The sequence below is a fragment of the Pongo abelii genome, chromosome 13, assembly GCF_028885655.2.
Source record: "Pongo abelii isolate AG06213 chromosome 13, NHGRI_mPonAbe1-v2.0_pri, whole genome shotgun sequence".
Classification (NCBI taxonomy): Eukaryota; Metazoa; Chordata; class Mammalia; order Primates; family Hominidae; genus Pongo; species Pongo abelii.
The window spans coordinates 104,544,077-104,564,053 of record NC_071998.2 but is presented as its reverse complement, the minus strand read 5'-3'; the positions used below and the strand labels follow the sequence as shown (position 1 = coordinate 104,564,053).

The 19,977-nt window shown below is 49.9% G+C and overlaps 1 protein-coding gene across 5 annotated transcripts; it reads left to right on the top strand.

Annotated features, from left to right (window-relative positions):
- Nucleotides 1-475: 475 nt before the first annotated feature.
- On the top strand, nucleotides 476-16,002 carry ALAD (aminolevulinate dehydratase). Of its 5 annotated transcripts, NM_001133663.2 has the most exon segments (13): nucleotides 579-624; nucleotides 8,201-8,388; nucleotides 9,654-9,704; nucleotides 10,199-10,295; nucleotides 10,880-11,015; nucleotides 11,136-11,219; nucleotides 11,320-11,408; nucleotides 11,986-12,041; nucleotides 12,129-12,216; nucleotides 12,291-12,377; nucleotides 12,707-12,836; nucleotides 13,455-14,462; nucleotides 14,495-16,002. In NM_001133663.2, coding segments are annotated over 11 exon segments (1,020 nt in total). In that variant the 5' UTR covers nucleotides 579-624; nucleotides 8,201-8,248; the 3' UTR covers nucleotides 13,517-14,462; nucleotides 14,495-16,002.
- Nucleotides 16,003-19,977: the final 3,975 nt, after the last annotated feature.

The window sequence follows — 19,977 nt, the reverse complement described above, 5'->3', positions numbered from 1 at the left end:
ATCACATCTCTCAACTCATAGCATTGCCGTACCCTGAGAAATAAATGACGCTGGTACAAATTTTCTCTGAAAACGTGAAAGCCTGGCGCTGAACTCAACAACTTTAGCTTAGTCCGCAAAAATGGACTTAGCTAATACTGCGTTAGGCATAATGGTGCTGTTTTAACGGCTTTGACATCCAATTATTCTTTCACCAAGCCATTAACCAGAGCCAAGTTTGCCCTAGGCTGGGAAAAGGAATGCTGTGAAGTGAACCCTGGGCTGTAACCGCCTCCGAGGCGGGCTCACACCCAGGGACCCCCCCCACGCAGTTCCTGCGCCCCCTCGTGGCCTCCCTCCTGCGGTTCGCTACACAAGCGCAGAGCCCGCAGCGGGGATGGGCGGGCCCTCCAGGCCCTCGACACACCCAATTGGCCAGGCCTCGTTGCATGTGGGCGGGGCCGCGGCTGGAGCGGAGGAGTCCCCCTGAAGAGCGCCTTCGGGGGGCGTGGCCTGGACTGTGGAGGGGAGGGCCGTGGGGAAGCTGCTTCCGGGTGAGCACCCCCGCTCTTACGCGGTCTCTGGGAGACCGGAGCGGGAGACAGCGGTGACAGGAGCAGCGGCCGGGAGCCCTTAGGGAGGCAGGTGAGGGGGGCTGGATGCGGGGAGATGGCGGGCTTGGAGGGCGGCTCCAGGGCGAGGCGGGGACTGTGGCACCACGAGTCCGGCGTCCCCAGATTGTGCAGTGCGCCTGAAGCCCTGGTGGTGCAGCCGTGCACGGAGTCCCGTGGAGCGTTTATTTGGGCTGGATTGTCCCGCTCCAGCCGGGGTTGGGGGCCCGGGTTCGGGGCCCCGCACCTCTTCTCTGGGGTTCACCCTCTCGGATACCGCCTGGGCAGACTCCATCGATGCAGAGCCCCAGGTGCGGGTGGTGGTTGGTGGAGGGGTAGGGAGGTGAAAACAATAACAGCCGTTTTGTACTAAGGGTTACGTGCATTGACCATTCATTTATTTTATTTATTTATTTATTTTTGAGACGGAGTTTCGCTCTTGTTGCCCAGGCTGGAGTGCAATGGCGCGATATCGGCTCACTGCAACCTCCGCCTCCCGGGTTCAAGCGATTCTCCTGCCTCAGCCTGCCAAGTAGCTGGGATTACAGGCGTGTGCCACCATGCCAGCTAATTTTTGTATTTTTAGTAGAGATGGGGTTTCTCCCTGTTGGTCAGGCTAGTCTCGAACTCCCGACCTCAGGTGATTCGCCCACCTCGGCCTCCCAAAGTGCTGGGATTACAGGCGTGAGCCACCACGCCCGGCCTGACCCATTCATTTCTTACAACAACCCACTGAGGTCGGTTCTAGTCCCCATTTACTAGACGAAGAAACTGAGGTCACACAACTAGAAAGCTACAGAACTAGGATTTGTACCCACATCTATCAGACTCCAGAGCCCACACACTTAACCATCCTGCTACCAACAGCAGCCAGGCCCAGAGTCTGGCTCACCCAAAGCTCTCCACAAGCCCAACCTGCTGGGAAACAGATTTGATATCTATCCTTAAAGTATGGAGGTGTCATGGTGGGCACTGAGGACTGGGCTGCTGGAGGCCTTCCCCCAGATCTGCCACTGACCCACTGCGTGATCCTGGGCCTGTGTCTACCCCTCTCTGAGCCCAGTTTCACCCTTGTTTCAGTGATACAATCAGCAAACTTTAAGAAGCCTCTTAGCCAAGATATTCTAGGATTCTGGGAATGGCAGCTTCTCCTACATCTAAATGGCTAACCCCAGAGGCGATCAGGCTCTTCAAAGCCCCAGGGCAAGGCTGAGGTCTCATTCTTCTCTTTAATCCCTGTGTCTAGCACTTCAGCAGGCCCATAGTAGATATTCAAGAAATGTGGGTTGGCTGAATAAACACTTCATGTCTTTTCAGAACTGCATGACAGCTGCTCTCCTGGGCCTTTGTGGGGCTTTGGATTTCTCAGTTCTGGCCACCTTCTACCTAGCTGGCTCTCCTGACTGCCTCCTCCCTGGCCAGTGGCAGAGCCTGCCAGGGCTGGCAGCAGGTCCTAACCCTCTGTGCCAAGACCCACAGCCTCTGGAATCCTCAGCATTGTACAACTTGCGGGGGTGGGGGGTGGCACATGAAGCTCTTAGCCCCTCCTGGTGGCAGCGCTCAGGGCCCAACTTCAGTTACTCCCAGTTTGGGGATGTTGCCTTCCATGGGAGGAGATACTTTCATATTAAATCTGAAACACTTCTTATCCTTCACTGTCCCCTCTTCCATGAAACCACCCTTGACTCAGAGACACAGTCCCTCTCACAGCACCTGGTCCACCCCTCTACTCTGGCAGCCCGGTGGTGATTATTTTGTTTTTCCTCCACCACATAACCTGCTGGAAGGCAGGGACTCCACTTCAGAAATCTTGGAAAACCCTGTGGCCCACAAGGGTTTGAGCACATATTCCCATCTGGTGAGGTGCAGAAGGCACAGAGCTGTGCCAGGACATCTCATTCCAACCCAGCCCCACTCCTAATAGTAATAAAATTAGCTACATGTTTACTGCGCAGCTACTTGGTGCCAGACACCTACCTCATCCCTATCAATAATCTCCACAGCCTTGCAAGTTAGAGCTATCATGCCTATTTTGTAGATTATGAAATGAACACTGAAAGGTCAATGACTTTGCCCAAAATTACACAGCAGAGCATAGACCAAACCTGGGACTGTCTGATCCTGAAACATGGATCTTTCTGCACCACCCTATACTCTGCGTCCCAGCAAAGCTAACCTGTCTGATGTGGGTGGGCAGAGGTGCTGGACTTCCTGGCGGCTCGCTCCTGTCTTCAGTGTGGTGATGTCACAGGGATTTAAATTGTGGTTTGCAAGCTAACTTGATTTGGGAGAAGTGCCCTCCCAGTCTGTGAAATTCTCCCAAACTCTAAGGGCCTTTTTGCAAAGCAAAACCCATCCTGCATTTGGCTCTGCCAATATGTGATTCAGGGGGTGTTTTCCCACTCACAGAGTGGAGTGGGAAACTCCACTTATTAAGCACCTCTTACAATGGAATGACTCTATGGTGTAGGTATCAGGGCACTGAAATAGAAACCAGGAGCTGCAGGGTCAGTTTATAGCTCTGTATGTCACTCACTGTGATCTCCAAAAGTCCCGTTGCCTCTCTATACCCCATTTTCCACATAAAAGTGTAAGGGATTAAACAGGATTGGCAATTTTCAAGCTTTTAATATTTTCAGCACTGACACCCGTTTCTTAAATCAAATCTGTCTCTGAATCTTAAAATTCAAAAACAGATCAAAGTGGACTGCTGTTCCCTTTACTCCAACCCTGCCCCAGTCTCAGGCTCCTAGGCAGCCCTGCCCCAGGGTTTCTGCTAAGCAGGAGCCAGTTGTTCCCTCAGCCTCCTAAAGGCGATGGGGAGTTGAGGCCAGTGGAATGCAGCTTTGGATTCAGAAGCCAGAAAACAACAGAGATTGTTTGTGGGAAGTGAGTCAGAGAGATTAGACCTCTCTTCAACATCTGACTAGACTCTAGAATGGCATTAAGCAAGTCAGTGAACCGCTCAGAGCCTCCGTTTCCTTATCACTAAAAGGACAATTCTTGCAATGAAATGAGATACTACTACCAAGTACTTTAGTGCTGTGCCCAGCACAGAACGAATACACTCAGTATGTTTTTCTTTTGTTTCTTCTGTCTCTCCAGCACCCAAAGCAGAAACAGTATGGGCAGAGAGACGCCTACTGAATCAGGTGTTTATCAGTATTATGGAGTACAGTATATAAAACCCAGCATTTGGAGTCCAGAACAAATTCAAATTCTGGTTCAGTCACTAAGTAGCTATGTGGTCTTGGGCAACTGGCTTACATTTTGGTAATTCTCTCAATATTCAAAAAGATTCTCTCAGCCAGGCACGGTGGCTCACACCTGTAATCCCAGCACTTTGGGAGGCAGAGGCGGGCAGGTCACTTGAAGTCAGGAGTTTGAGACCAGCCTGGCCAACGTGGTGAAACCCTGTCTCTACTAAAAATACAAAAATTAGCCAAGCATGGTCACGCGTGCCTGTAGTCCCATCTACTTGGGAGGCTGAGGCAGGAGAATCGCTTGAACCCGGGAGGTGGAGGTTGCAGTGAGCCGAGATCGAACCACTGCACTCCAGCCTGGGTGACAGAGCCAGACTCTGTCTCAAAAAAAAGAAAAAATAATAAGGAAAAAAAACTCCTGGCAGACATGAGAGCAAAATCAAGTATGAAATGGGCAGCTGGGACCTCATATCTACTGAATAATTGTCTGTTTGGAGGTTGAGACATGACTGGGGAGGCCTGGCCTGCCCCTGTGTTAGGTGATGGGGCTGGCCCACCCAGGGGTGTGGCAGCAGGGCTGGCCCCTGTGTGACTTGTGATAACCCCACCCTACCAAGGAGGAAGACTGGATAAAATGGGCCCCTGAGATGGCTGGGGCCAGCTAAAGGGGCCTAAGAGACTATGGGGAGAAGGGTAGCCAGTTCCTAGGCAGCCCTGCCCCACTGTTTCTGATAAGCAGGAGGCAGTTGTTCCCTCAGCCTCTTGAAAGCAATGAGGAGCTGAGGCCATGGGAATGCAGCTTTGGATTCCAGAAGCCACGGACCTGTTACAAAGGTGGTTTTCTGGGAAACAAATCAGAGGGATTAGACCTGGCTTCAACATCTGACTTGACTCCAACCTACCAAAGGATCTCCCAGTTCACCTGGGAGTTAACACACCAGGGTTCTAGTCCTTTTACTCACTGTGTGGCTTTGGGTAAGTCCTTGCCCCTCTCTGGACCTGAGGTCCCATTCATACAAAAAGCAGTTGGACTCAGGCCTGCCAGCCCCCATTTTTGTGGCTCTTCCCCACCCCTCCCTATCCTTTGGCTATGGGATAGTCTCCCAGGCACCTCCAAAAGGAAGTGTCTAAAACAGAGCTCTCCACCTCCTCTTCAAGCCCAGCTCCTCACTGCCCTCTTCCTGCCCTGTCCCTGTCTCCGCTGCCCTTCAGGTCAGGTAGGCAGGCCTAGAGCATCTGCCCTAAGACACTGCCTGTTGGCTGCCTTAAGACGCCTCTTCCTTCTCTGCCCGCAGCCTCCCCAGCCTCTGCATTTCTCTGCTTCCCGTCTGCTCTGCTCAGCCTGCAGGATTGATCTTCCTAAAGCCAGGTGTCAACCAGGCCACTAACCCTAACCACTGCTCAGAAATCTTCCCACAGCCTCAGCCTGACCCCCTCTCATCCACCCACTCCATACACACTTGCCTTGATTGCCTCCTCAGCTCCTCAGAATAGTCCACAGTCATCCTCCTTCCCCACCTTTGCCCCTTTCTTCCCTTCCTAAGGAAATGTTGGCCCCCTTCTCCCCACCAGGCTGAACCCACTCATCCTGCAAAACCAAGTTCAACCCCCTGTCTTTTTTTTTTTTTTTTTTGAGATGGAGTGTCACACTGTCGCCCAGGCTGGAGTGCAGTGGTACACTCTCGGCTCACTGCAACCTCTGCCTCCTAGGTTCAATTGATTCTCCTGCCTCAGCCTCCAGAGGAACTCTGACTACAGTTGCACACCACCACACCCAGCTAATTTTTGTATTTTTATTTTTATTTCTATTTATTTATTTATTGTGAGATGGAGTTTCTCTCTTGTTGCCCATGCTGGAGTGCAATGGCACGATCTCGGCTCACTGCAACCTCCGCCTCCAAAGTTCAAAGGATTCTCCTGTCTCAGCTTCTGAAGTAGCTGGGATTACAGGCATGTGCCACCACACCCGGCTAATTTTTTTTTTATTTTTAGTAGAGATGGGGTTTCACCATGTTGGTCAGGCTGGTCTCAAACTCCTGACCTCAAGTGATCCACCCGCCTCGGCCTCCCAAAGTGCTGGGATTACAGGCGTGAGCCACCGTGCCTGGCCTAATTTTTGTATTTTTAGTAGAGATGGAGTTTCACCAGATTGGCCAGCCTGGTCTCAAACTCCTGACCTCAATTGATCCACCCGCCTCAGCCTCCCAAAGTGCTGGGGTTACAGGTGTGAGCCACCACGCCTGGCCCCTGTCTTCTTCTAATATGCCTCTTCTGACCTCCTCATTCCCATTGGAGCCATGGCTTACTTCTGGTCAGGCTCCATGCACTCAATCAGCCCTGCCTCCCAGGACTGTAGTGCCCACCCGATGAGAAATCACCTGTGAAAATGCCAGGCATGGTCTGGCACACAGTAGGTGCTCAAGAAACAAATGTTAATGCCCCAGCTTCCTTCTGTCTTGTGTCCACTAATTTGGCATTTGGGGCATATTTTTGTACTTCACTTAATTAAATATTTACTGTGTGCCAAGGTCAGTGTGTGACAGAGCACTGTGGGGGAGGCAAAAATGAACCAACTCTGGACCTTGCCCTGCAGAAGCTCTGTCTACTGGCATGAGATAAGACAGATCCACAAATAACGTACATAAGAGAGACTGCAATCTGGATAAGAAAGCCTCAGTGGGAGAGGGAAGGAGAACCCTGTAGATTTGGGTGTGGGGAGGCTGTGGGGAGAGTACAGCCTTTCAGGTAAAGGGACAAGGTGAGGAAAGCAAGAAGGTGTAGCTTGTGCTCATGGAGCCCAGGAAACTCCTTGGGCTAGAAAAGATTTGATGGCACTCTATACAGTGTATGTGTCTGTCTATCTGACATGAATGGTACTATTTTCTTCTATTGGTGTGCATTGTACCTAACAAGAGGTCGATGTCCCAAGGTGTTAGCAGTACTTTTCTCTTTTTTTTCTTTCTTTCTTTCTTTTTTTTTTTTTTGAATGAAGTCTTACTCTGTCGCCCAGGCTGGAGTGCAGTGGCGCGATCTCGGCTTACTGGAACCTCCTCCTCCTGGGTTCAAGCAGTTCTCCTACCTCAGCCTCCCCAGTAGCTGGGATTAGAGGCACGCGCCACCACCCCCAGCTAATTTTTTTTGTATTTTTAGTAGAGGTGGGGTTTCACCATGTTGGCCAGGCTGGTCTTGAACTCCTGACCTCAAGTGATCTGCTCACCTCAGCCTCCCAAAGTGCTGAGATTATAGGTGTGAGCCGCCATGCCCGGCCGACAGTACTTTTCTCTAGAGGTAGAACTGCAGGGGATTTTTCTCTTTTTGCTTATCTGCACTTTTCTAAAAGTTCTGCCATGAACACGGGCATTTTTTGTGGAATAAACAAAGTTTAAATGTTGACTAGATCAGTGCTTCTCAAACTTTGCATAAGGAAGGATTAGTTCTTTTTTTCTATTTCCAATTTATTGATTCTTTGATAAAATGCAATAAAATAAAATTATTATTATTTTTTAGAGACAGGTCTCCCTCTCTCGCCCAGGCTGGAGTGCAGTGGTGCAATCATAGCTTACTGCAACCTTGAACTCCTGGGCTCAAGCGATCCTCTTGCTTTAGTCTCCTGAGTAGCTGGGACTACAGGTGTGGACCACCACACCTGGCTGATTTTTAAACTTTTTGTAGATACAGGGTCTCGCCATGTTGCCCAGGCTGGTCTCGAACTCCTGGACTCAAGCAATCCTGCCACCTCAGCCTCCTAAAGTGCTGGGATTACAGGCATGAGCCACCATGCCTAGCTAGAAAATAATTTTTTTGGCCAAGCACCATGGCTCACGCCTGTAATCCCAGCACTTTGGGAGGCCAAGGCAGGCAGATTGCTTGAGCCCAGGAGTTCGAGACCAGCCTGGGCAGCATGGCAAGACCTCCGTCTCTACAAAAAACACAAAAATTAGCTGGGTGTTATGGTGCACACCTGCAGTCCCAGCTACTTGGGAGGCTGAGTTGGGAGAAACAGTTGAGCCCAGGAGATCAAGGCTGCAGTGAGTCGAGATTGCACCACTGCACTCCAGCCTAGGCAACAGAGACCTTGTCTGAAAAAAAAAAAAAGAAAATAATTTTTTTTAAACAGTCATTGCTTGCTCAGATGTTTACTTTAAAAGATAATAATGAACAAAAAGCAGTCACATAAAATACAAGCCCAAATTTTATATCATTAGATTCTGATTGTCATGAAAGTTTCTAAAGACTTACTTTCATTTCTCAACTTACCTTGTTGACTAGCAGGGATTGGTATACCATGCTGTGAGTAGAATTGGGCTAGAGAGAGGGGAGGCAGGAATCTGGAAGAGCTGTCTTCCAGATGGGACCATCTCCTGAGGACAGGAACCATGTCTCATGTGCCACCCATCACCCCCACAGACAGAGCCTGCAGCCAACGCCCCAGGAGCCCTCGGTTCCAACCAACTGATGCCCCTGTGCCCACTGGCCCACACCATGCAGCCCCAGTCCGTTCTGCACAGCGGCTACTTCCACCCACTGCTTCGGGCCTGGCAGACAGCCACCACCACCCTCAATGCCTCCAACCTCATCTACCCCATCTTTGTCACGTGAGTCTCCAAGAATGGGCCAGGCCTCTGCTCTGCTGGTTGGGGTTGGGAAGGGAGTGTTGACTGGAGCGGGCATCAGTATTGCTGGGGGTGGCAAAGTGAGCTGTCAGCTTGAAATTCAAGGCACTGGAAGCAGCCTACTTGGATTAAGGACAGGAATCTTAGGAACAAAACAAACTTTGAAAGAACTCATTCATCCCATTTGGAAAATTAGAAGAATAACCTTTGCCTGCCATCCTGAGCTCTTGCAGTAAGACAGAAGCTGAGAAGGTGCTCTGTAGGTTGTAAAGTGCTATGTACCTGTAAAAAATGGCAGTCACTGAGGCTGGGCGCAGTGGCTCACGCCTGTAATGCCAGCACTTTGGGAGGCTGAGGCGGGCAGATCACAAGGTCAGGAGATCGAGACCATCCTGGCTAACATGGTGAAACCCTGTCTCTACTAAAAACACAAAAAAATTAGCCGGGCGTGGTGGCGGGCGCCTGTAGTCCCAGCTACTTGGGAGGCTGAGGCAGGAGAATGGCGTGAACCCGGGAGGCGGAGCTTGCAGTGAGCCGAGATTGCGCCACTTCACTCCAGCCTGGGCGACAGAGTCAGACTCCATCTTAAAAAAAAAAAAAAGCAATGGCGGTCGTGATTGTTAATAATAATGCAGACATTTACTGAGTACTTACTATCTACCAGGTACTATGCTAAGCACCTACACACATTTTCTCATTCAATTCTGAGAGCATTTGTATGAAGAAGGAGTAGCTATCCTCTAGAACATCAGCTCCATGAGGGCAGGGATGTTTGTCTGTTTTGTTCACTGTTGTATCATCAGGGCCTAGAACAGTACTTGGCACATAATAAGTACTCAATAAATATTTGTTGAATGAATGAATTAACCACGCATGATACAGATGAAGGCCTAAGGCTCAAAGAGATGACAGAACTTGGCCACGGTCACCCAGGCAGTAAGTGGCTGGGATAGGAAGCAAGGACCTGCCAAATTCAGAGTCCAAGTTCTTAACCACTTAATTCCTTCCTGTAATTACCATTCTTTTAGTACAGTTGCTACTGTTGTCACTGTTATTCTTGTTGTTCCTATTATTATTTCAGGCCCTGGGCTTGGCCAGGCAGGGAAGCCAGACACTGGATCCCATCCTCCTCCCACCATCTCCACTTCCATATTTCTTCCCTGCTTCCCAACCATCCCTCTCAGTCGCCCCCTCACCACCGGCCCTTCCCACAGCCACCAATCCATATCCCACCCCCGCTCTTGCAGGGATGTTCCTGATGACATACAGCCTATCGCCAGCCTCCCAGGAGTGGCCAGGTAGGAGACGTGGAGTTGGGGGGCCAGGGGGTGGTGGAGGGAGAGATTCCACAGGTAGAAGTGCTGGGAGGCAGAAGCAGACCTAGGAAGTAGAAGATGCGGACAGGCAGACATCAGCTCAGTAGAGGAAAGGGTTTCCCCGGGGCCAGAGCTGTTCCACAGTGGAAGGGGCAGCCCCATAAAGTAAAGAGCTACCCATCACCTGAGGCGTCGTGGCAGAGGCTGTTGCAGAAGGGAGCTGAACTGCAGATGGGAGTTCAAAAAGAGGGCCTCGAAGGAGCCTTCCACAGCCAAATTCCAGAGTTCTGCTACTCAAGGCCTCGGTCTTCCCTCCTGTTTAGCGGATGCATCCCTGCCCCTTCCTGTCCTGGGGGCTTGAGCCCTCCTGGTGCCATATGCAGCTTGGTTTCTAACAGAGGCACAGTGTGGTGGAGTCCGGAGGACCTTTGCCTGGGACCTGCCTTCCTTCAACCCCTCTACCCACACCCACACAGGTATGGTGTGAACCGGCTGGAAGAGATGCTGAGGCCGTTGGTGGAAGAGGGCCTACGCTGTGTCTTGATCTTTGGCGTCCCCAGCAGAGTTCCCAAGGTGAAGAATCAAAGGAAGGGCTAAGAAGGGAGGTTGCGCTCACGCCCGTAATCCCAGCACTTTGGGAAGCCAAAGTGGGTGGATCACTTGAGCCCAGGATTTTGAGACCAGCCTGGACAACATGGCAAAACCCATCTCTACAAAAAATACAAAAGTTAGCTGGGTGTGGTGGTACGTGCCTGTAGTCCCAGCTACTCGGGAGGTGGAGAGGTGGGAGGATCGCTTGAGCCCAGAAAGTTGAGGCTGCAGTGAGCCAAAATCACGCCAGTGCACTCTAGCCTGGGTGACAGAGCAAGACCCTGTCTCCGATAAAAACAGAAAAAGGAAGGGAGGTTGGGCGAGGGTGGACTGAGGATCCACACTGACTGCATCCTCACTCCCCCATTGTGCTGGCCCTGGGGCCACAGGTGAATGGACATGGTCCTTGCCCTTAAGTCAGCACCCATGTAGGGTCAGTCCTCTGTGCTTCCTTATCCAGGGGCTGTGATGATGAAGGAAGGAGAATATGCTCTGTGATGGCTGCCGTCCTGCCTTCCAAAGCTACGTGTAATAGACACACTGCTTTGTCCCTCCCCTGCCCCTAGGATGAGCGGGGTTCCGCAGCTGACTCCGAGGAGTCCCCAGCTATTGAGGCAATCCATCTGTTGAGGAAGACCTTCCCCAACCTCCTGGTGGCCTGTGACGTCTGCTTGTGTCCCTACACCTCCCATGGTCACTGCGGTGAGTTCCCTTCCTCCCACCAGCCCTGCTGCCCCCACACTCCTACTGCCCACTTCTCACCAGGGTGGGAACAGGCCAGGGCCCAAGGTGCTCCCCAAAACCCAGTCATCTGTCCTGCAGGGCTCCTGAGTGAAAATGGAGCGTTCCAGGCTGAGGAGAGCCGCCAGCGGCTGGCTGAGGTGGCATTGGCGTATGCCAAGGCAGGTGAGTGAACCACCAGCAGGGATGGGCACCTCTGGGTCAGGGAGGTGGCAGAGTGGCTAGGAGGGTCCCAGAGTTCTGAAGGCCACCCTCTGCCCCCCAGGATGTCAGGTGGTAGCCCCGTCGGACATGATGGATGGACGCGTGGAAGCCATCAAAGAGACCTTGATGGCACATGGACTTGGCAACAGGGTAAGGTCAGGGAATACAGCACGGGGCCAGCAGGAGATAGTCTGCACCAGCCCTGCCCCCACATCTGCTAAGAATCACAGAACTGCCGGGCGCGGTGGCTCACACCTGTAATCCCAGCACTTTGGGAGGCTGAAGCGGGTGGATCACTTGAGGTCAGGGGTTCAAGACCAGCCTGGCCAACATGGTAAAACCCCATCTCTACTAAAAACACAAAAATTAGTTGGGCGTGGTGGCAGGCGCCTGTAATCCCAGCTGTTGGTGAGGCTGAGGCAGGAGAATCACTTGAACCCAGGAGGCAGTGAGCTGAGATCATGCCACTGCACTCCAGCCTGGGTGACAGAGCTAGACTCCATCTAAAAAAACAAAAGAATCACAGAACTGAAGACAGTGCTGGATGAGGCTTTGGAGAACCATGTCAACCTCTGGGCCTCTGATGGGGAAATCAAGCCCAGCACTCCAACAGGACCAGAACACAGGCAGTCTCCTTCCCAGCCTAGGTTCTTTCTCTCCCTGCCACATCACCCTGGGATACCTGGCAAGGGCCGAATAAGCCAAGACCCCTCTTGTCTCCCCATAGGTATCAGTGATGAGCTACAGTGCCAAGTTTGCTTCCTGTTTCTATGGCCCTTTCCGGTGAGCAGGGGTGGGCAGGGGTCTGCTGTTAAATCCCTGGCCCTTTTGCCCAAAGCTGGAGCCCACCCTGATGACTCTGCTTTGCAGGGATGCGGCTAAGTCAAGCCCAGCTTTTGGGGACCGCCGCTGCTACCAGCTGCCCCCTGGAGCACGAGGCCTGGCTCTCCGAGCTGTGGTGAGTGACTAGAACTTGAGCCCCACCCTCAGCCCCCTCCCAGGCACCGCCCACTCTCTACCCTCATCCCTTAGGACCGGGATGTACGGGAAGGAGCTGACATGCTCATGGTGAAGCCGGGAATGCCCTACCTGGACATCGTGCGGGAGGTAAAGGACAAGGTGAGCACAGGTACGAGGCAAAGGGGGCTCGGGGCTGGGACAGAGTTTTCCACAGACTCTGGAATCTCAGAGTTGGAAGCAGTTTGCCCTTGAGCACGCATCCTCTCCTCCCGCTCCCTGCCCAGGAACCATCATGGCCGTCTATGTCAGGGCTTGCAGGAGCCTCAAACAGCCCTGCTCTAACAGTTCAAGAGTGGGCCAGGCTGCCAGCCGCAGTAACCCAGGACACGGGGCTCAAGATGGTCACAGATTGAGCAGGGGGGAAGGGACGCTCCCAGAGCCACATCCACCCTCCATTTCAGCCTGTATCCCTGTCTGCTTCCCTGCAGCACCCCGACCTCCCTCTCGCCGTGTACCACGTCTCTGGAGAGTTTGCCATGCTGTGGCACGGAGCCCAGGCCGGGGCATTTGATCTCAAGGCTGCCGTACTGGAGGCCATGACTGCCTTCCGCAGAGCAGGTAGGCAGGCAGGGGTGGGGTGTTTTGACCTGCGCCACAGGGACTGATGAGCACTCTGCCTAGATCAGGGAATGAAGTCCTGAGAGCTTGGAGTCTTATTCCAGGAATTACTAGTGATCTAAACAGACACACATTGAGGAAGAGATATGGAACTGCAGCACAGAACATGGCCCGGTGAAGCATGCAGAGCCCTTCATTCATTTTTGGTTGTGAGAACGTGGGCAAGCCACTTCTCTGAACCTCAGTGTCCTCACCCATAACTGGATAACTGGGGATAAGATACCTGGTGCATGGTTGTCCTGAGGATTAAATGAGGTAATATCACTCCATAAAGGGGGCTCATTTTGTTAGAATTGCACACCAGCACAGGAAGGGAACTTGCCTCTTACCTATTTCCTTCACTGTGCATTTTATTCTTTGGTAAACTGAGGCTCCAAAAGAGAAAATGACTTGCCTAAGAAATAGAGTTGCCCAAAGCCGGGCTCCATCTCATGTGGTGTGCCCACAGGCTGTGCCTCTTCATGGTAGCCTTCTTCCCCGCCTGGCCTTCCCATCCCAGAAAGTGTGCTCAGAGCTGATCACCATCCCCCGCAACTTTCTGCATCTCTCCCAACACAGGTGCTGACATCATCATCACCTACTACACACCGCAGCTGCTGCAGTGGCTGAAGGAGGAATGATGGAGACAGTGCCAGGCCCGAGAACTAGAACTTTAAAATGTTCCTGGGGCCTCAGAGAAGTGAAAACCAAAGTAAATGCTGCTTTTAGAACTGTGCCCTCATGCCCTCTTCCTGCTCACATGCTAGCAGGGCCCAGCAGCCCTGGGTGGTTTTGCCAGCATGCTAACTCTTGTAACTCGCAGCTGCATCCTATGAGCTCTCCCAAGCTTCCCTGCCCCTCCCCTGGGTCAACCGTGAGGCTCACCTTTGCCACCCTCAGCTCTTTCCTCTGGTGTGGCTTCAGCTTGAAAGCAACGTGGAGTTGGGGGCACAGCCTTTGGGGCCTGGCTGGGAGAGGGTCTTGGAGCATTAGGGGAAGAAGAGAGCAGTGGGATCTTGGGGCCTGAGAAGCCTTGGAACTCTTCTGGCAGCAGAGCTGGGTGTGGGAATGAGGCCTAGATCGATATCCCTGGGTTAGAGTTGAAATTTGCTGCAATTCCACTGGAAGGCATTTCCCACGAGGCCAGAGGTTGCCAGGCTGCCTGAGGTCTCCTGTTCTACTCTGAACCGTAAACCCGGAGAAGAATTACTCATCAACCAGCAGAAATACTGCCTGAGGATCAAAACTCAGAGGCAAAGAGGGAGTTCCTGACTGCTGGAGATGCCACCACCAGAAACACTTTTTTTTTTTTTTTTAATTATACTTTAAGTTTTAGGGTACATATGCACAATGTGCAGGTTAGTTACATACATATACATGTGCCATGCTGGTGTGCTGCACCCATCAACTCAGAAATAATGCCACATATCTACAACTATCTGATCTTTGACAAACCTGAGAAAAACAAGCAATGGGGAAAGGATTCCCTATTTAATAAATGGTGCTGGGAAAACTGGCTAGCCATATGTAGAAAGTTGAAACTGGATCCCTTCCTTACACCTTATACAAAAATTAATTCAAGATGGAATTAATTTTAGACGTTAAAATTAATTTTAACGTTTAAGGTTTAAACGTTAGACCTAAAACCATAAAAACCCTAGAAGAAAATCTAGGCATTACCATTCAGGACATAGGCATGGGCAAGGACTTCATGTCTAAAACACCAAAAGCAATGGCAACAAAAGCCAGAATTGACAAATGGGATCTAATTAAACTAAAGAGCTTCTGCACAGCAAAAGAAACACTTTTTATTCAAGGATACTTTTAGAGAATCTCTGCTCTGTTCCTAGGTTCAGTGCTGGGTCCTGGGAATACAGCAGGACAGACCTCAGCTTGTCTCTTCGTAGAAATTATACAAAGAGAATAGGGGAGACAGCTAAGAAGAAAACAAAGAAATAAAGCAGTTACAAATTGTGATAAGTGCTTTGAAGGAAAGAAGGGGCCTGAGACAAAGAACAACAGGGAAGGGGCCTCTCTTGAAACGGTAGTTGGGAAGGAGGCAGACACACCAGTGATGTGGTGACAGGTGCTGTGAAGGAGGTCACCAGGACCTGACCTGCTTTGAAGGAGGTCACCAGGACCTGACCTGCTTTGAAGGATCAGAAAATACTTCCCTGAAGGACTGACATTTGAGCCTAGACCTGAAGGGTGAGCCATGAAGCTAAGACAATTGGGGAAGAGCATTCCAGGGAGAGGGAGGAGTTGTGCAAAGGCCCTGGGGCTCCTTCTAGCTGGAGGAATGCAAGGCTAGCTTGTCTGGAGCATTGAGAGGATGGCCTGAACTGAGTGGAGAGAGACAGACCAGGACCAAACTATGCAGAGGTCAAGGGCCACATTCACCTTTTCAGAATGACTCAATCAAATTTGCAGTTTGTAAAAGTATTTTAACAGCTCTGTGGCAAAGTGCAAATGAAAAGTCTTGATGGCATGGACTGGAGTGGGGACAGTGGGGATGGAGAAAGGGGAATGGATTGTGGATGTGTTTAGAAGGTAGATTAGATGTGAAGGATGAATCTGGCTTGAACTTCTGGGTGGCTGATGGGCCATTTACTGAGATGGGACAGCCTGGAAGAGGAACACAAGCAGGGTCAGGGTGGAGGGGGAATACTAAACTTAGCTTGAGACATTTTGCAATGAGGAAGCTATATCTAGAGAGTTTATGTGACTCACCTAAGGCCACTCAACAAGTTTTGGCAGAACTGGGTTAGAACCACACAGAAAACAGCCAAGCTGGGATTTGAACCCATGTAGTCCAGCTCTAAGGCCTCTGCCCCAACCACTGTGCCATACCACCTCCCAATAATCAGCAGCAAAATTATAGGTCTAACAATGTTTTACAGATACCCCTCCATTTATGTGATGGGTTTGCATCCTGATAAACCCATCATAAGTTGAAAATATGATCATAAGTCAAAAATGTATTTAATATACCTAACCTACCAAACATGATAGCTTAGCCTAGCCTGCCTTAAACATGCTCGGAACACTTACATTAGCCTACAGTGGGCAAAACTATCCAACACAAAATCTATATTGTAATAAAGTTTTAAAGAATTTTGAATCAAAATTCAATATTTGAAGTACAGTTTCTACTGAATGTCTTGTTTCATACTGTTGTAAAGTCAAAAATTGTGAGTTGAATGATCATAGTTGGGGGACCATCTGCAATTAGCCCCAGTTATAGGGGGAGACCAAGGAGACCAGAGCACCTACTTGGTTGCAAGTGATGGAAATCCAGTTCAATAGCGAAGAAGGACATGATTGGTTTTCATAACTGGAATGAGATAAAGACAGGTGTGGTTGGGCCCAGGGTCGAACCCCATGGAGGACTCTGTCCCTTTCTAACTGTAGTCTGTGTTTGCCCCAGCTTTATACTCAGGTGGGTTTTTGCCACTTGCCAGCAACATGATCCTCAATAATTCTAGGCTTAAATAGTCGTTAAGATTTGTAATCCCAGAGAAAGAGCCTTTCTGTCCCATCACTCACATAGCAAATCCCTGGAGGTCTCTGATTGGGCCTGTTCAAGCTACATGGTCCACTCTTGGCTCAGTCACTGTAAACAATGGGATGGGAGATGGGGGCGCCACGATTGACCAGGTAGGCCTCATTACACAGAACGCTGTCTTGGACTGAGCTTTTGCACCAGTGGCCTCCTTGGCTTGGAATGCTTTTCCCCTAAATCTATATGGCTGTCTCTCTTGTTAAGATCTCAGCTCAAAGCGTCCCTTCCTCCGAGATACCTGACCCAACACCCAGTCTAAAGTCATTCTTGGAGCTGGGTGTGGTGGCTCACACCTGTAATCTCAGCACTTTGGGAGGCCAAGGCAGGCGGATCACTTGAGGTCAGGAGTTCAAGACCAGCCTGGCCAACATGGCAAAACCCCATCTCTACTAAAACTACAAAAAATTAGCTGGGCGTGGTGGCAGGCGCCTGTAGTCCCACCTACTTGGGAGGCTGAGGTAGAGGAATCACTAGAACCCGGGACGCAGAGGTTGCAGTGAGCCGAGATCATGCCACTGCACCCCATCCTGGGCAACAGAGAGTCAGACTCTGTCTCAAAAAAAAAAAAAAAAAGTCATTCTCCAGTCACTCTGTATTAATCAGGATTCAGGTTCAGTGGATATAACAAAAGCCAAAATGATAGCTTGAGATGAAAATTTACTTCTAAGCAATCCAGGGCTGATATGTCAGCGATATGTTGTGAGGGGTCTCAGCTCTTGCCTTGTTCTGTCATCGTCAACACATCTTGGCCTCCATCTCATGGACAAAGATGGCTGATGCCGGGCACAGTGGCTCACGCCTGTAATCCCAGCACTTTGGGAGGCTGAGATGGGTGGATCACTCGAGTCCAGGAGTTTCAGACTAGCTTAGGCAACATGAGGAAACCACATCTCTACAAAAAATACAGAATTATCTGAGTGTGGTGGCTCATGCCTGTGGTCCCAGTTACTCAGAGGCTGAGGCAGGAGCGAGCCCAGGAGGTCAAGGATGCAGTGAGTCGTGATTGCGCCCCTGCACTCTAGCATGGGAAACAGTGTGAGACCCTATCTCAAAAACAAAACAAAACAAAAAAATGGCTGGGCCAGTTCCCATCATCAGGTCCTCTTTCCAGCCAGCAGGAAGAGAAGAGCAAGTGGAGGGCATGACCCTTCTTTATAAAGTCATGACCCAAAAGTTGCACACATTATTTCTGTCTACACACCCTTGTCTCAAATTAGTCACATGGTCATGCTCAGTTGTAAGGGAGGCTGGAAATAGTTTAGTGGGCCAGCCATATGCTCAACTAAAACTCGGGAGTTCAGTTACTAAGGAAGATGGAGAGGATGGATAGTAGGGCAAATGGCCATTTTTACCTAATGGAGGTTCTTGGGATCACAGAAACAGTGGTCAGAATATTAAAGAAAAAAAGATAATTAGAGACTATCTAGTTAAACACTCTGATTTTATAGATGGGGAGACAGACCCAGAGAGGTGACCTGTCCAAAATCAGACAGCAATCCAGTCAGTGGCAGACCAAGGCTGGAATTCAGGTCTCTTAACTCCAAGCCCAGTGCTCAAAACTCGGGAAGGGGATGGGCATGGTGGCTCACACCTGTAACCCCAGCACTTTAGGAGGCCGAGGTGGCAGGATTGCTTGAGACCAGGAGTTCGAGACCAGCCTGGGCAACAAAGCACGACCCCATTGCTACAAAAAAAATGTTTTTCAATTAAAAATAAAACTAGTGAAGGGATTCGTTTTAGAGGGACTTTAGCTTTATATGTATTATTTCTATTCATGTATTATATGTAACAAGGATATATTCATGTGTGGCTATGTAAATAAAAAATGAAAATTTAACCAATACATATATGAAAAGGTGTTATCTTCATTAGTGGAGAAAATTCAAGTTAAAACCGCAATGAGATACCACAATACATCCACAAAAATGCCTAATACTGGCTGGGTGCGGTGGCTCATGCCTGTAATCCCAGCATTTTGGGAGGCCGAGGTGGGCGGATCACAAGGTCAGGAGTTGGAGACCAGCCTGGCCAACATGGTGAAACCCCGTCTCTACTAAAAACACACACACACAAAAATAGCCAGGTGTGGTGGTGCGTGCTTGTAATCCCAGCTACTCAGGAGGTTGAGGCAGGAGAATTGCTTGAACCCAGGAGGCGGAGGTTGCAGTTAGCTGAGATCATGCCACTGCATTCCAGCCTGGGCAACAGAGGGAGACTCGAAAAAGAAAATGCCTAATACTAAAAGGACAATGGGACAATGTCAGGTGTTGAGAATGTAGAACAACTGGAACTCTCAGATATTACTGGTACACCCTTTCAAAATGCCTGGCTCCACAAGAACAAAAAAAAAAAAAAAAGGAAGGAAAACAAAATGTCTAGCTCCAGCCTGGGCAACATAGTGAGACCACGTCTATACTAAAAAATAAAAATAAAAATAAAATTAGTGGGGCGTGGTGACACACGTCTGTGGTCCCTGCTACTTGGGAGGCTGAGGCAGGAGGATTGCCTGAGTCCAGGAGGTGGAGGGTGCAGTGAGCCATGTTTGGCCTGCACTCCGGCCTGGGCTACAGAGGGAGATCCTATCTCAAAAAAAAAAAAAAAAAAAAAAAAAAAAAAGAAAAGAAATGTCTGGCCCTATTTACCAAAGCTGAACATATGCATACCTTATGACCCTGTGATTCCACACCTAGATATTTACCCAACAGTATTTACCCAACATTACCTATGTTCATAAGAGACATGTTCAACAGCATTCGTAGCAGCATTTTATAATATATGTAATAAGGCCGGGCATGGTGGCTCATGCCTGTAATCCCAGCACTTTGGGAGGCTGAGGTGGGCGGATCACCTGAGCTCAGGAGTTCAAGACCAGCCCAGCCAACATGATGAAATCCCATCTCTACTAAAATACACAAATTATCCAGGCGTGGTGGCAGGCACCTGTAATCCCAGCTACTTGAGAGGCTGAGGCAGGAGAATTGCTTGAACCTGGGAGGTGGGAGGTTGCAGTGAGCCAAGATGGCGCCACTGCACTCCAACCTAGGCGACAGAGCGAGACTCTGTCTTCAAAAAAAAGAAAAAAGAAGTGTAATAAACAAAATTGGAGATAACCCAAATGTTCATCAACAGTAAAATGTGGTCTATTTATATAATAGAATATTAAAGGTGTGAGAATGGATTAACTACAACTACACATAGCAACATAGATGTATCAAATACAATTTTGAGCAAAAGAAGCAAGGCATAAAAGAGTGCATGCTATATTATTCTGTTTATATACAGTTCAAAAACAAGTAAAACTATGCAATTTGACATCAAGATAGTTACCTTTCTGGGTGGTAAGTGACTGGAAGTGGACAGGCTGTGGAGGGTTCTGGAAATTGTTCTTTTTCTTGGTCTGGGTGCTGGTTGCATGGGTATGTTCACTTTGTGAAAATTCACATTTTGCATATTGGGAGACTGAGGCTCAGAGAGAAAAATAATTGAATGGAGAGCTCACAGACAGATAGATGGCAGAGCTGGGACCAGAACCTAAGGGGT